At 37.7% G+C, this 16120-nt stretch overlaps 1 protein-coding gene across 1 annotated transcript; it reads left to right on the plus strand.

Annotated features, from left to right (window-relative positions):
- Positions 1 to 1250: 1250 nt before the first annotated feature.
- On the plus strand, positions 1251 to 15576 carry smyd2a (SET and MYND domain containing 2a). Its single transcript, XM_041983696.1, has 12 exons — positions 1251 to 1519; positions 2920 to 2983; positions 3573 to 3683; positions 6054 to 6114; positions 7331 to 7458; positions 8889 to 8956; positions 9958 to 10060; positions 10183 to 10293; positions 10902 to 11022; positions 11140 to 11314; positions 12515 to 12623; positions 13857 to 15576. The coding sequence occupies exons 1-12, from the start codon at positions 1347 to 1349 to the stop codon at positions 13938 to 13940; spliced, it is 1308 nt and encodes a 435-aa protein (XP_041839630.1). The 5' UTR covers positions 1251 to 1346; the 3' UTR covers positions 13941 to 15576.
- Positions 15577 to 16120: the final 544 nt, after the last annotated feature.

Consider the following 16120-nt stretch of genomic DNA (forward strand, 5'->3'; position numbering starts at 1 on the left):
GGGGTTGTCATTACCATATAGTTTCATTTTTATTTTATCAGACTAGAAGCTATTTCTCCCAAGGAGATTTTGCAGGTTTCTCAGTCCTGTCATGTAGCTGCAAACTGCATGCTGATGACTTTTGTCAGACATGGGTAGACGTCCTAACTAACTAACAAAGACATGTTTTGCTAACAATGCACCAACAGTTGTTAAAAATAAGTTTTGCATAATTTCATGTGTAAACTTCTGACTTTAACATTTAACTGATGTGTAAAGATTAAAGTATTGTATATCTCCAGCTTTGTGATTAATAATTTTAATTAACAAAATAAATATTAAACATTGGATTATGTTTTATGTGTTAGGGCAGGTGTCTGCAACCTGGGACTCTCTGGAACTTTCACAATGGCTATTAATACCAAAAATGCTAAAGAACTAACTCATGTGTTTTTATATATAGCTATAAAAACAAATATGCAAGTGTCTTTTTTTTTAAAGCAATTTTTCTGTTTTTTTCTTTGAATAATTGCACTGAATTTCCACAACACAATAACACTAAAGGTACCAATAAAGTTTTTTTAATCAGTTTTTTAAATCAAATCAAATCATATTTATAAAACACTTTTCAGACATAAGTAGCAGAAAGTGCTTTACATAATAAAATGCACACAAAAACAATATTTTCAAATAAAAAGAATATAAAACAGCATTTAAAAATCCACACCTACTCTTTCTCACACACACACTCATACTCAACCCAGCCACCCAGACCACAGGCATCCCCATGGCAACAATCCTGCAGACCAAACAGGCAATGGTGCCAGCGAGGGCCCCCATGAGAAATACTCTGGAGTTAAAAATGTTAAAATGTTTTTCCTGTTATTAGGTTGGAAACAATGGGCTTTATTTCTTTTTTGTTACTTCATTTTCAACAAATATCTATGCCCCATAGAAGAAAGTCTGTCCATCCTCTCTTTTTGCAAAAGTTTAATGTTTTTCTTTATTTTAAATCCTAAAAATAGAAATAAAAACGTGGTTCTTAAAAAATGACAAATTTCCTATAGCAGATATTTATCAAAAATGATAAGTTGTCTTTTTTTTAAATTTCTTGTAACATTTGCCGCTGTAAACGAGTCTTAAAATGGCTCTTTGGATTGTAATGGTTGGAGACCCCTGTGTTAGGGCCTTCCGTCTCTGTAACAGTCAGTACCGCCGCTTGTCCAGCAGGGGGCGATATCAGACACAGCGGACACACGCGGGGCCGGGGAGGAAGAAAAAGCTCAGATAGAGGCTGATTAGCGGAGTCAGCAGACGCCAGTGGCGGTCGGTTCTGTCTAAGCGTAAACCCGTGAACGAAACAAACAATGAAGAACGAAGGTATAGAGGGCACGGAGAGGTTTCTGAGCCCGGACAAAGGCAGGGGCCTGCGGGCGGTAAGGCACTTCGCGGTGGGGGAACTGGTGTTCGCCTGCCCTGCCTACTCTTACGTGTTGACAGTGAATGAGAGGGGAGCGCACTGTGAACACTGCTTCACCAGGTAACCTGCACCTCACCTCTCCGAAACAACAGAAAAGCAACAGCGAGATACGAGCTGGTATCTCATTCTCCCTTTTAAAAGAAGGGAAGAGCGAGTGATGTGGCCAGATCAACAGCGGCTAACCTTAAAGCCGAGCTAGGTTAGCTGTTAAACCACTGGACTCATACAGCAGATGAGACTTTAAATGGGTTAATGCGTGAGGCAGCGCACCTCACTGTAGCTGCACCACTGCAGAGCCAAGAAAATATAGCATTGGCGGGTTTAAAGACAAAAACAAAAAATATCTGCTTTCCTTTACCCTGAATTAAGCTAATAAATTGCTTTCAAAGTCACCAGTAGCATACTCAGTCTACCTTTTAGGCACCACCTGAGATACGGCTGTCTGTGATATCAACGCACCAAAGCTTGCACCGGTAGACATGTAAATTATCAAATGTTTAGAAAGGCCAACCTACAGCACTCACAGAATACTGTCATGTGTAGGCGTGTGTAGGCATACAAATGTCAGAAACACAAAGGAAGCTGGTCTTTCAAAGTTTGTTAATCTGGATTGCCCACCGAGATCTGATGCATCCTGACAGTCTTTACAACACTCTTCTGAGTTAAACTAAGCATCCCTCCGTGATACAGAGCCGTGATCACCCACACACTTTTATACATGTGTCCTAACCAGGCAGCCATTACAGCACTAAAAGGTTAGGGTGCTAAATATAGAAGTCCATGTGTCCCAAGAGAGGAGGAGACTAGAGAGGAGAAGGCCAGGGGTGCATGTTCTTAGTGGTGGACGTGAATGTGTGCATTTAATCTTCATCACACTGGGGGGACTATATTTATGTTAACCAAAACTTTGTTAGTTATGTCTTTCCTTATTCCACGAAATCAGACCCTTAAAATGAGTAGAAATACCCAAGACTTTATTTTACAGTTCTGATTGTAATTAGTGTGGTTGTGAATTAAATAAAGTTTAAAGATTTCTTCTCAGACTGTGGAAAAATTATGTGATTCTGACTTTGCAACTCTAAGGTGAATCGAATACAACACAAGTTAATTTTAAGGGTTAAACAAGGTGGCTGCAGAAAAAAAAATTAAACAAAATGCTGTAGAAGTGAGAGATTAACCCCAACAGTACTCTGCATTTTACAGTGGCATGAGAGACATACTGAAATCATTACTAACTAGACAAAAACAGAAACATGAAGAGAATTTTTTGTCTGTAATGAATATAAACATTATGATTTTTATATGGTCTTATTTAGAAAAAGATGGGTGGCCAGAATATTTCTTTGCATGTAAAGTTTAATTTAAACTTAGAAAGCAAAAAAATGTTGCATCATCAGGTAAAGATGTCTCTGAGGTCCTCTGCAGCACAAATACAGTAAAATAATTACTTGTCATTACAGGAGAGAAGACCTTTTTAAGTGTGGTAAATGTAAGCAGGCGTACTACTGCAATGTTGATTGTCAGGTAAGTTTTTTTTCCCCTGCTGATTCAGGGGGAGATTGTGGTTTCTTTGCTCGCGCATGTGTGTGTGTGTACATGGCACATCTCTTAAATTAACAAGTTGAATTAGCAATAAATAGCTTTTTTTAAGCAATATTAGGAGTTATACACAGTTTTAAAATGGCTAGACACCCCCCCCCCCCCTTTTTTTTGCCCTTTCTCTTCTGCTCTTATTCCCAAAAATATATTGTGACTGAGTCCAACTCATTTGTCTGTTGTTTTTCTGAAGTTTTTGTGCTGTACTTGCAGCCTATTTTTCTCTCATATGTTTTAAGTATCAACTCTAATAGTTCTGTATTAATAAATTATCAAAAAATCTGTCATTCATAATAACTATGATTTACTTAATGGTTCATGACTAACTTCAGCACTGAGGACCAAACTCTGATACTCAGAGCTCCATGCAGGTATTATCTGAAGACAGGGTGTACAGGCTTACTGTTGTTGCTATGACGATTCAGTCTGTCTTCTCACAGACTATATAGTTTTAGTAATGAGGTCAAAAACATGCTTGCTGCCCTGCAGTAAAATACATACTTCTGTTTGTGTTCAGAGAGGTGACTGGCCCATGCATAAGCTGGAGTGTGTAGCTATGGTCGCATATGGGGAAAACTGGTGTCCATCAGAGACGGTCAGACTGGTGGCTAGAATCATCATGAAACAGGTAAAGTAACAAGAAAGAGAATAAACAAATTCTTACCTAAAGTAAGGTAGGTTAACATGGAGAGAAGGAAAATGGAGAAGAAAGATGGTTGGGATTTTATATTAAAACAGAAAAGCTGAAATAAATAGAACTGAAGTAAAGACAGAGCACATCTTTCCTGGTTTATGATCTAAGCCACTGATACTCACTTCGGTCCTACGAGGGCCGCAATCCAGCAGGTTTTCCATGTATCCCTGCACCAACACACCTGAGTCAAATTAATGAGTCATTGTGTAGAACCTGATTGGCTGTTAGAGCCACCTTATTTGACTCAGGTGTGTTGGTGCAGGGATACATGGAAAACCTGCTGGATTGCGGCCCTCGTAGGACCAAAGTGAGTATCAGTGATCTAAGCTGTGACTTAAATGGTAAAGGACAGTTATGAAAGCACATTTTTAGAAACATTTTTTACTGTCATAGCTATAACTCTGCAAACAAAATCACAAATTATACTTTAAAATAAAATCACTTGTTTGTAAACTTTGATAAAAGCAAGTTGACAAGAAGGTCCTGCAGCTGCGACTTTTGTTCTAAGTTTGGTACATTGGGTGGGGTAGTGGATGCAAAGATGACTTCTCAGATAAGTGATACTGGTGCTGCAGACTGCCACCTTTCTGCTCCAAATCTGTCATATCAGCTCTCCCACATTATTTGGCTCTTTCTTTTTTATTGGCCTAAAAACAAAATGTTGACCAGGTTATGGAAAAGTGGCAGAAGACATTTTTAAGGACTTTGAGAAATATGATTGCATTGCATTGAGAGTCTGATCACACTTCCACTAAGTTGTGATGCAGGTCTGCAGCACTGAAACTTCATGTGTCCAATACATATTCTGCAGAAAGGACATTAGATTCTTCATCTAATGTAATCCTATCACAGTGTTATACAGAGACCGTATAGCATTGGTGTGTTACGATATGAAATATTCAGAAAGGAAAGAAAAAAGAACAAAAGTGAAACATGTAGCTGTCACAGGCTGCTCACGCTCCCCTCACTGTCCACATGGATCACAGTTATTTATAGCTGAATAGCCTTGGAAGTTGTGGCTGTAACGAATTGTGAGATAGATTTATCTCCTTTATTGCTAAAGAAGATGATAAATAAAACAGTGGTGCTCATTTTCTTAGTATTTTTGAGATTTCAGACAACTCTTATCATGGTCGCTGCTTTGATACTTGCTTTTACTCAATTAGGACGGTCCCTAAGCAATACAGACTTGTTGAATAGACTCATGCCGTGAGATTAAATTCCTTCCATGTGCTGCAGATGACACATGCTCAGAGTAGAAAGCCTGTCTGCCTGTCAAATGCCAGAATGATGTGGCATTGATGTTTTGATTCACTCAGCTGTTGCTGTACAGGTGAATGAAGGTGATTGACAATTATGAAAAATAATTCCGATTAGACAATTCTCTAATGATTGTAACAGTGATGCTTTTTTCAAATAAGACTTAGGTTCAAATAAAAGAACTGAGTCTTGGTAATAAGTACTTATATCAGGTTAATTTACAAAGCTTTACACATGTTATGTTATGACACTTTGATAAATTTATTGCATGTGTGCAGTTGTAATTTACCAATGTCACAGTGTCAACTGAGCCTCATCAAGTTTAAATATTGGGTCAGTTTCTTATCCTTATCTCCCTAGATAATATTAATTTCCTTAGCTAGGCAAATTTTTATGAATTGAAATCATTATAATGCAAATAACTGGTGAACTGTCCAAAGTGTGTCCTGCCTCTTGCCTGTTAGCAGCTGAGATGAGCTCCAACCTACACTGGAAAAAGGGGGAATAGAAAATGGATGGATGGATAGATAGATAACTAGACCTGTATTTGACTTGTTAAGTTCTCTTTCAAACACCCTAAGGTGAGTCTTGGTAATAAGTACTTATATCGGGTTAATTTACAAAGCTTTACGCGGGTTGTGTTATGACACTTTATAAATTTATTGCATGTGTGAAATTGTAATTTACCAATGTCACAGTGTAAACTGAGCCTACCGTCCAAAGACATGCATGTTAGGTTAATTGATTACTCTAAATTCTCCCTGAGTGTGAGTGTGAATGGTTGTTTGTCCCCTATGTGTTTGTCCTGCGATGGACTGGTGACCTGTCCAGGGTGTACCCTGCCTCTCACCTGTTAATGCTGGGATAGGCTCCAGCCTACCCGCGACCCGTAATGGACAAAGCGGTTCAGAGAATGAATGAATGAATATATATAAAAATACCTGCTTATTAATAAATGCTGTCAAAAGACAAAATCAGGCTATTTTTGTTGCTTTGAGCATATTTATCTTTAATTAAAATGTCTAAACTGTGTTGGTGTTCTAGAGAGCTACACCAGAGCGCACCCCTTCAGAGAGGCTACTACTGCTCAAAGAGTTTGAATCACGTAAGTAAATGTGTGAGTGTGTGTGAGAATGAATTTATCAGTGTTTAGTTACATATTCAAGCCCTTTTAGTTACATGGTGTGTATGTGCACTTTTGCTAAGCCTCTGCAGTAGTTGCAGCGTGCCTATTAATATCGAGTGCTGTAGCCTCCAGTCCTGGTTCTGTCTCCTTCATTCAATCCAAGCGTGCAGAGCTGTGGGACTTAAATCCCAAGCTTCTGGGTGCTGTAATTTCATGTTCTCTCCCCTCATCTAACAGCTACTGCTACTTTGCCCTTAAGCAGTCTCTCTAAGACTGTGATTGCATGGAAACATGATTGGGTATTGCCTTTATTACAGCTAAGAATTAAAGAAGGAAAAAGCTGAACTCTGCTAATCTGTTTTCTGTTGTTCTTCTGTCTTACTTTAAAGGCAGCTATCTAAAGTGTGATTACCTAGATAAAATAACACACATTGAAGCTGTTTTCTCTGGTCTGTTTGATTTATCGTTTAGTCTGGTCTGCTGTTGGGAGCTCAATAATGTCACTACAGGATTGTCAGAGTTTACCCTCACACCTGTTTTTCTTGCACTCAAAGCTACCAAGTGGCCAGCTGCTGCTTGCTCCTGCTGCTCTGCCTTGGTTCGAGTTGTGATTGATAAAGACATGTGGCCTTCAGCTGTGGTTTGAACATATTAATGGTGAAAGGTTCTGTTGTTAAGCTAAGTGAGTGGTATTTACAGGAGTGATGACAGGTGAAAAGAAAAAATAATGATAATGTCCTCAGTGACATATGCCTCATGTTTAAATTCAGCTTTATTTTTAAAGGATTTTTTTAAACATGAGTCCGACCCAAAGAACAGAGCAAAATCAACACATAAAAGGAAGCAAGCAAAGAATAAAAAAATTTAAAAGATGAGGATGGCTGACAACATTTGCAGAGATAATTTAATAAATATTAATATAAATGGCTATACAAACAAAAAGTCTAAAAGTTTTAAAAGTATACAAAAACCAAAGAGCATATTAATCGCTATCTCTTTAACCTGGTGGTTCATCATTTTTAAAGGGAAATTCATTATTTAAAGTGATTTTTTACAATCAGGCCCTACTACTGTCTCAGTTCAATGGTGATTACTCCTTATAGTTTGCTTTTTCGTCTCCTTTGCTTTCACATATTTGCCTCATTGTTTTCTTAAAAAAGCAAAAAATCTACCTGTGTTTCGTTGCCACTGACAGATTTGGATAAGATGGACAGTGAGAAAGAGGAGATGAACCAGACGGACATAGCAGCTCTGCATCATTTCTACTCCAGACATATCAGTGACCTTCCCAACGACCAAGTGCTCACCGAGCTCTTTGCACAGGTAAAACTGGACAATGCTTTGATTAGAACAATGAACTCTTCATTTTTATTTGTAAACAAACAGAATGTATTCAGTGTAATTTATCTGAATTTTTCTTGTTTCTTTTAATCTTCTTTGCTGGTTGCTTTTGTCTAACACGCTCTGTTGTCCTGGTGTGGTTAGTCATCTGTCCAGTTTCTAAACTGGATGGATGGATGAATAAACAATAATAATTAAATACAAAATATCATTAAGTAAATATTTAAACTTGCATTAAACTGGAGCAGTTTTATCCAGTTGAGCACTTTTGGACATTTTTGCCATTTAATAGTTGTTGACAGCGTAGCGGCTGAAGGACTCCTGACTGCAGTTACTCTAGACACTACGTGAGTTAACTTTTAGGCCATGCCTAGTGATATCTTTATTCATGTCTGTTGCTTCAAAAGGTCTTTGCTGTTTAAATGTATTAGGTCAACAGCAGTCCAAGTTTATCAAATGTCAAGAAATCAGATGCTGCATCCCAATTTCTTCACATTATATAAAGCAGTAAGTATGAGATGGTGCTCTGTTGCTACAGTAATGCAGCCTAAAACAATCAGATTAAGGTTATACATCGAGTGTTTTTGCATCATAAATCATAGAAATCACCATGGAAACCATCCAGGCTATATAAAAAAGTACAAAGTAGTTGTACACGTGTTGTCAGTAAGTTAGAAGTTTTCAAGCTTTTTAAAATGTACTAGTTTCTAGCTGGTTTACAGAGTGACACTAACCTACTCAAACATGTCATAATCACTCCAGCCTTAAAACAACTGATTAAAAGTTGTTTGCTCTCAGAAGGATCCAGGGTGTGTACTTAGGTTTGTTCTGGTACTGTTGTTTGATCAGACCTGAGGAGTAAGAGCTCCTTATTTTGACAGAGATGTTGACTTTTCTGTAAATGATCTATAAAAAAATGCTTGTTTGAATTGTACACTTATACATACAAAAAACATTTAAATGAGCAACGTGTAAGCATATTGTGTTTGCATGTTAATGGTTGGTATCCACTGGTATCCTTCACCCCTACTCCACATCTCAAGTGGTTTTCCACTTCTTGGCAGTTATACACACAGGAGTGTGTTATTGCAACCAGGATCTGCAACACACTCCCACTACGTCCTGTCAGCAGCTCTTAACTCTTTAATTTGATCTGTCTGGCAGTCCTCTGCATCCTCTTTCCCTTCATGCTACACTAATGGAAACAACCTATTTGGCTTCTCACCACAGGACTACATTTAATCTCCACCACCAGATTTCCTCCTCCTCCTCAGTGGAGGTTTTAAAGCACATTACGGTGTGATTCATCACTTGACTCGACCCTGCTGTTCCTTAACTGTGTCACCCCTTTGTTTGTTTATGTCCTCCCCTTTTCCTTCATCCGTCCCTCTTTATCCCACTTTTGTGTCCAGGTAAACTGTAATGGTTTTACCATAGAAGATGAGGAGCTCTCCCACCTGGGATCAGCTGTTTTTCCTGAGTAAGTAACTGATCCATCATCACAGCTGAACTCTGTATGCCCCTGATATGCTAATTATTTTATATTTAATGCTCATATATTAATTTTACTAACTAAACTCACAGCTCTGTACATAAATAAGAACTTCATTCAAAACATCAGTGTTTCCCAACCAGACCCACCGCCCTCACAAAAAAGTCACTTTAATTTATTTTGATCTGGTTTTCTATACATCGCCAAGTTACAACAGAAGTAATTTCAGGGTATGTTTGCAATACAATAGTTTTATACTGTGTTCTGTTATTAAAAACTATACAGGCTGATGTTATTTATCTGGTTTATATTTCTTTTCCTCCGGTGTTAAGCCGAGAACTTCATGTCCATCACAGGAACGCGGACAGCTGAACAAGCTGATTCTGCTGTCATTGTAGTTATTTCTGTGTCGTATTACGGCTTAAAATGAATCCAGTATTTTTTGTAGGCTTGGTTAACGTCAGCCTGTTATCTGAGATCTGAACATGAAAAATATTTAGCTGCTCTAATAAATAAAACGATCTTCATCCGAGTGTTTTGTTTTATCACAACATTTTGGTCAATTATGGAAAATTGGTTTGCATTAAAGTTTGGAAATGCAACGTGACTTCACAGCAAAGCGTAGCTGCCACGTGATGTTTAAATTATTTGATTATCCAAAGTGTCATATTCACACTGTAATGGATAGGTTACCTGTTACAGCTACAGAGTTCATGAAAACAGGATTCAGCAGAGCTGATGTTAACGTTGTTGAGATTTACATCCTGTTTATTAAGCCTGTTTGTAAGTTACATGTATGAAACTGAAGAGTCAACACAGACTTATTATTATTATTATTATTATTATTATTATTATTGTGCTTTGTTCCATCCATGATGGCTTGATGGATCAAGGATGGGTGGATGTTGGCTCAGTCAACTTCATAAAGCTGCCTATTGTTATGCTTTTGCCATCTTACTTAGTTTAATGTGTATTTTTTCCTCTTCCAGTGTAGCACTGATGAACCACAGCTGTAGTCCTAATGTCATAGTGACCTATAAAGGCACAGTGGCTGAAGTTAGAGCTGTTAAAGAGATCAACCCAGGGGAGGAGGTAAATAAACACAGACGTTTTAAGTCAAACACTGTTGGAGAAATAATTAAAAATAAATAAAAACATACAATAAATGTACATGTTTTTAAGAACTGTTTTGTTTCTCTTCTGTCTCTTTGTAGATCTTTAACAGTTACATAGACCTGCTCTATCCCACAGAGGACCGAAAAGAGAGGTTATTAGATTCCTACTTCTTCACATGCCAGTGCACAGAGTGCACCACCAAGTCTAAGGTGATGATGATTTACTTCAAACTTTTATGAAATTGTGTATTCAGAATACCTCAGTCAGGGATTATCACTGTGCCATTTAAAAAAAAAAAAAAAAAAAAAGGGAAAAAAGCCCGATTGCTGGCCCTTCTGTAAGGTTTTCTTGTGTTCACAAAGAAACTCTTGATCCTATTCATGGTGATGTTAAACTTAATATTACCTGTCAGACCATGGCTCTTCAGCCCACATTACACATTTTATCTGGCTGCCCTGATCTATGAAAATCTTTGAAGGTGGTTTCAATGAAAGAATGATGGAGGATGTGCTTTATATACTGTATAGGTGGTCTTTAAAGGGTATGTTGTTTTGGAGGGAAATAAATAAAACAACAACAAAAATAAATAATAGAAGTCTGACAAATTGTTTTTTAAACCGTTTTACTTTCAAAAGCTGCTGTCAGTGTTACATGTATAAAATTTTACAGTGAGAAATTTAAAATATGTTTTTACTTGCATTAATTTTTGACGATTAGTCTCTGTTGCTGTGGTCTTCTAACTTGAATCTCTTGAACAGAAAATGTGTGTATGTTATGCAACCATGTTTATTTATTCCTTTTCTTTACGTCTTTGTAGGACAAGGAAAAAATGGAGATCAGGAAGCTGAGTTCTCCACCAGAGCCTGGGGAAGTTCAGTCGATGGTCCATTATGCCAGGAATGTCATTGAGGAGTTCAGGAGAGCCAAACACTATAAAAATATCCTCTTCTCATTATAACCTCATCTTGTCTTTCTCTTAATAAGTGACAAGCTTTCACTTCTCTGCCTCCTTTTCTTTTATGCATTCTCTGTATTATTCCTTGACTGTCTTGTACCTCCCAGTGAGCTGCTGGAAATGTGTGAGCTCAGCCTGGAGAAGATGGGAGCTATTTTTGCAGACACCAATGTCTATATGCTGCACATGATGTATCAAGCCATGGGCGTCTGTCTCTACATGCAAGACTGGGATGGTGCTATGAGCTACGGGGAGAAGATCATTCATCCATACAGGTAAATTTATCTTCAGAGGGGTCATGCTGAAACATTAGATCCAGTTAATTGTAGCACAACAATGTTATTTAACAGTCCCAAAACCGATGTGTCATATCGGATAAAGCTGAATGGATATCTGTGTGATCCATTAATCTGTCAGTCATAATTTAATATTTGTTTTTGCAAAACTTCTCCTCAAGTGTGAAAAAGTTTGGAGACCATAAAATCACAAGAGATGCTGTTTGATCTAAAGATTTGTAATTTTTTAGTGTACAAATACATGAATTGTATCCTTCAGCATGGAGTCTTCATCCCAGTTTTGTATTGAGACTTATGCTGGGCTTACATCAGAAGACTTTGAAAAGATTTGCAAAATACTCTAGAAAACTACCAGCTCAAACCTGCTCACATCTAAAGACAAATGTTTATAGTTTTAAGTCTTATCGTAGTCTCAAACTGAGATTTGACAAAGACTGTGAATCACTATTTAAAGGACTACAACTAGATTCTTTTAACATTTTTTGTGATATGTCGGCAGACAGTTGATATGGAACAGGGCTGATCTGCCCACAGAAAGGCAAACAAGGGGAGAGTTTCTCTCCGGGAATTACACATCATCATTATTAAGTGTGGCTTTGCATCTCCACCAGGTGTTACACCGACTCATCAGCACCTGGGGGGATGAATGAGTTTTCTATTCTCCTCTCATTTGCTAGATCATTATACTGTAACACATAAATGATTCACAGCAGACATTTACTTCTTAATACCCATCCGCTCCTCTTTCTGGACGGTCCATCGACAACGTTTCATCAGCGGCTCTAGTTCATCTTTTTCTTTTTTTTCTTTTTTTTGCCGGTGTTCTATCTCTGACTTCTCATCTATTAGTTGTGTTTCGTCACTGCGACTTGCAATAATATCAAACACGTATGTGTTAATAACCTGATTTACAAATAAAACATCTAGTTACAATCCCCTGTTCCTTCTCATACCAATAATAAATGTATTATAATGTTCATTGTAGCTTAATCATGCTGAGCACACTTTCCTTGTGTTACATAACACTCAGTTATACCTTCATTATTTAGCGTTCACTTTTTTGGCATTTATTTTGTGCAGCACTGAAACAAACCCAAATTTCTCACTGATTGTAGTAATCGTATATTTAGCTTAATCTCAGTCACTACTAACTAAATGCATAAATGATTCTCTCTACAGTGTTCACTATCCTGCCTTCTCTCTGAACGTGGCATCGATGTATCTGAAACTAGGACGTCTGTATTTAGGACTTGAGAAGAAGGCACAAGGAGTCAAAGCACTTAAGAAGGTGATTTTAGCATTTTCTTGGCTGTTGGTGTATTGATTGGATTTGTTACTCAAACTAACTGTAAACTAAAAACAGAGCAAGAATAAAGATGGAGTATTTATCAGAGGATAAGTGACTGTAAAAGACAAAAAAAAAAAGTTAGTCCTGCTACGTGAGTTTTTGTATGTGATGCTCATATTCCCATAAAAAAAAGAAGACATGCCTGTTTTTCACAAGCTATTACAGGTTCCTGGGATCTGAATGAAGTGTCTTGACATGATTTGGTCAAAATATCACAGAAAAACAGTCCAGTAGCTCCTTTTCCATGAAGGCATACCTGTATCCACACTGATCTGTTTTAGGTCAGAGTACCCCACTCATTCTACCTCACCCCTCTCTTTTGCAGGGTCCTACTTTTTTAGTGCTCTGTGACCCTTTAATCACCATACAGTGATATGACAGAGTATATAGTAAATAACTTGATAGCTCACGCTAGCACACACAACTATTCCAGCTCAGACTAAAACCCACCAAACTGATGAGCAATTCCTGGCAGGCAATTTAGTACTCTTATACATTAATCGCACAGTTGTACCGTGAGCCATGTTTTACTCTGGCCCAAGCGGTTAAAATGCAGCACCACAGGTTTAACAGCCAGCTGGTGGGTTATAGCTTATTGGAAGCATTTGCAGTAAATTCCTCTGTCACATTTTGGCTCCATAAATACTGAGCTTTCCTGTCCATCTATACCTTTTTTATTTAAGTTTTCAGAGGCTCACATAAAGAACTGTTGTTTATTTAAACTGATCCTCACAGAAGTTGAGTTTATTTTAGTAAGTGTGGCTGATAACTACAGAACCACCTGAATTTCAATCATCCAATCATGGAAAAAAAAGGCCTAATTGAAATCAGATTTCAGTGTCTAGATATATAAAACTGATACCTGCTGAAGTATTATTTTCCATTTCTTTTCAAATGAATTGTATAACTGATGATAATTGGTGTTAATAGAAAGGCAAAAAGCAAGTGAAAAAACATTTCTATGTCTGCGGTACAGCCAACCATTGAACATGAACTTCGAGTTAGTTGGGGATGAAGATAAAGAAACTGTGTGTTTCTTCTTTGAGCTGGGAATATGACATAAAAGATGTAGTTTTTATGTCACATTTCCAGCTCAGTCTTCAGTTTGATCACCTCTTCTGGCAAGTGTGTCTGTTTGGTTTGTAACACATTTTCTCTTTTTCCTGTCTTCAGGCTCTGGCCATCATGGAGGTTGCACATGGAAAAGATCACCATTATGTAGCAGAGGTCAAAAGAGAAATTCAAGATCAGAAGTAAAGAGAGGAACAGAAGCAAAAAAAAAAAAAAAAAATCATGTGAGGCTCTGGAGTAAAGAACCTCCCAGAAAGCAACAAAATATGTCACAAATGCATGGCATGCATCTTATACCTCTGCATTTTTAACATTTTTATTTGTATTTCTTTTCCTGCCTTTCTTTAGACAGAGTTCCTTTTACATGCATTCTGGCTGAGGATGACCACATTTTATATCTGTCGCAGACTACTTCATGTCAGACCTTATTTGGTGTTGGACAAAGAAATACCATCTAAAGTATTCATCTTCAGTCCTTAAAGGTAATTTGAAAATTCTGGCTCTTTTTGCTGGACCTCTTATCCATACTGCAGGCGTAAATATCATTGTGTTGGTGGGAAAGATATCATGATGCTGCCTCTGGGGGGAAAAAAAAGCTTTAATGTAAAAGATCCACTTACTGAAGTCAAATTTGTTTTTCCAAGTGAGTTTGAAACTGTTCACTGAGATTTGTGGAGTCAACAGACTGTTTCTCCCATCATTTTGTTTTTTTTTTGGCAGCAATTTGAGCTGCGCAGCATTACTCCTTTACTGTATCTTATCACTTCAAAAGTCAGATCAAACTGCTGAGTAGTACTGTGGGCATTTCAACATATTTACAGCCAGCGCATCTAATTTCTGCCAAATATTCAGCAACAGAGCAGAGTGTATGGCCTCATTGTTCATGTTGAAACTGTGAAAAAAAAACAAACAAAACAGCTGACCATGCATCTGGCACTCTGTAGCACCAGAGAGGAGGAAGCAAAGAATTATTTCTGAACGGGTAATGAATAGTTTTATTGGCATGTCTTACAGTATGTTTTGCTTGTTTAAATGAAGCAGAAAGTGTTGCATGTTTGACTGTTTATACATTCAAGTGTGGATGTTTTTTTTTTTTCTTTCATGTGAGGCTTTTTGACCCAATGGGCTCCAAGTTTATCTGACAAGGAACCAGCTATTTAATCCGTTCAGTGTATCCTTAAACAGGGGTGCTGATTTGAGACCAGTTCTCCTCTTCTGTCACAATGAAAACAGTGAAACTATGACCCGACCAATGATCCTGGATCAGAGCCTTCATGCTCTCTGCGATACAAGCGACAACACTGTAGCTTCTATTTCCTTAGTTGAGAGATGCATTATTGTTTAGTGTTTTCTGTAAAACATCATGAATCTACATCAATAGCCTGGAGAAGAAGTCACTATAGTAGCTGTGGGCAGGATATTAACATACACTATAACATTTCAGTTGTGGTAAAGCGGGATGAGATCAGTTACAGTTGAAATGAAATGAATGAAGTTGTTTTATCAAAAATATTTAGTCTCTCTTTTATCTCTTAGTGTGATGTTAAAATATGCATTGCAAGTTATTTTTACACCACTCACTGTAAACAACTGTGCACACTGCAAATTATCCCAACAGTTCAACCTCTAAGGAAGCATCACCTTCAGCAGCAATAGTTCAGAAGCTTAACAGCAAGGCTAGTCAAAGATAAAGGGGCTGTGGTCTGTAATTTGTTCATCAGGAGCAGGATCGGGCTTTTCAGACTGAATTTACCTGAAAAAAAAAACACCAGCCAAGATTTAGTCTGTCTAGTCTGTCTCAGATCTAAGGTTGAGCATGCAGTCTGCAAAGGGAACTTAATGCAAGGATCATCACCTGAGCCTTATTCAAGAGTTCTTGATGCTCAGGTTTTGTACAGTTAACATGACAAAATTATATCAAACCGAAACCTGAGCACACTTTTCTTCATTGTAACATTCAATATGGATGGTCCTGCCTGCAGTCTTAACTTTGTACTGCCGGAGGATTCTTTTTAAATACTGTAGCGTCTGCCTTTTGTTTACTACTGTACTAAGAGTTTGAAGTACTGCACAAATGTGGCTTACTTACAGTTGGATATGGTCCATTGTGATTAATTGCCTGTGGTGATATTTGTAGCAACTCCTGCATTTGTGACTCTTTTTGTCACCTGCTAAGATGCATCTAGAAGGTGCCTGCCTTACAGCTTTAACAAGGTAATCCAAAAGCACTATTTCAGCAACTCTGTTCCAAATGTTCATTACTGTGTTTCTACAAGACAAGAAAACAAAGGTAGTGGGTTTTCACAGGAGATATGTTACTTCAACCCTCTGACTACATTTTAGTTTTTTTTTTCACTTGTTGTACA

This window comes from Melanotaenia boesemani, chromosome 1, assembly GCF_017639745.1.
Source record: "Melanotaenia boesemani isolate fMelBoe1 chromosome 1, fMelBoe1.pri, whole genome shotgun sequence".
NCBI classification, from domain to species: Eukaryota; Metazoa; Chordata; class Actinopteri; order Atheriniformes; family Melanotaeniidae; genus Melanotaenia; species Melanotaenia boesemani.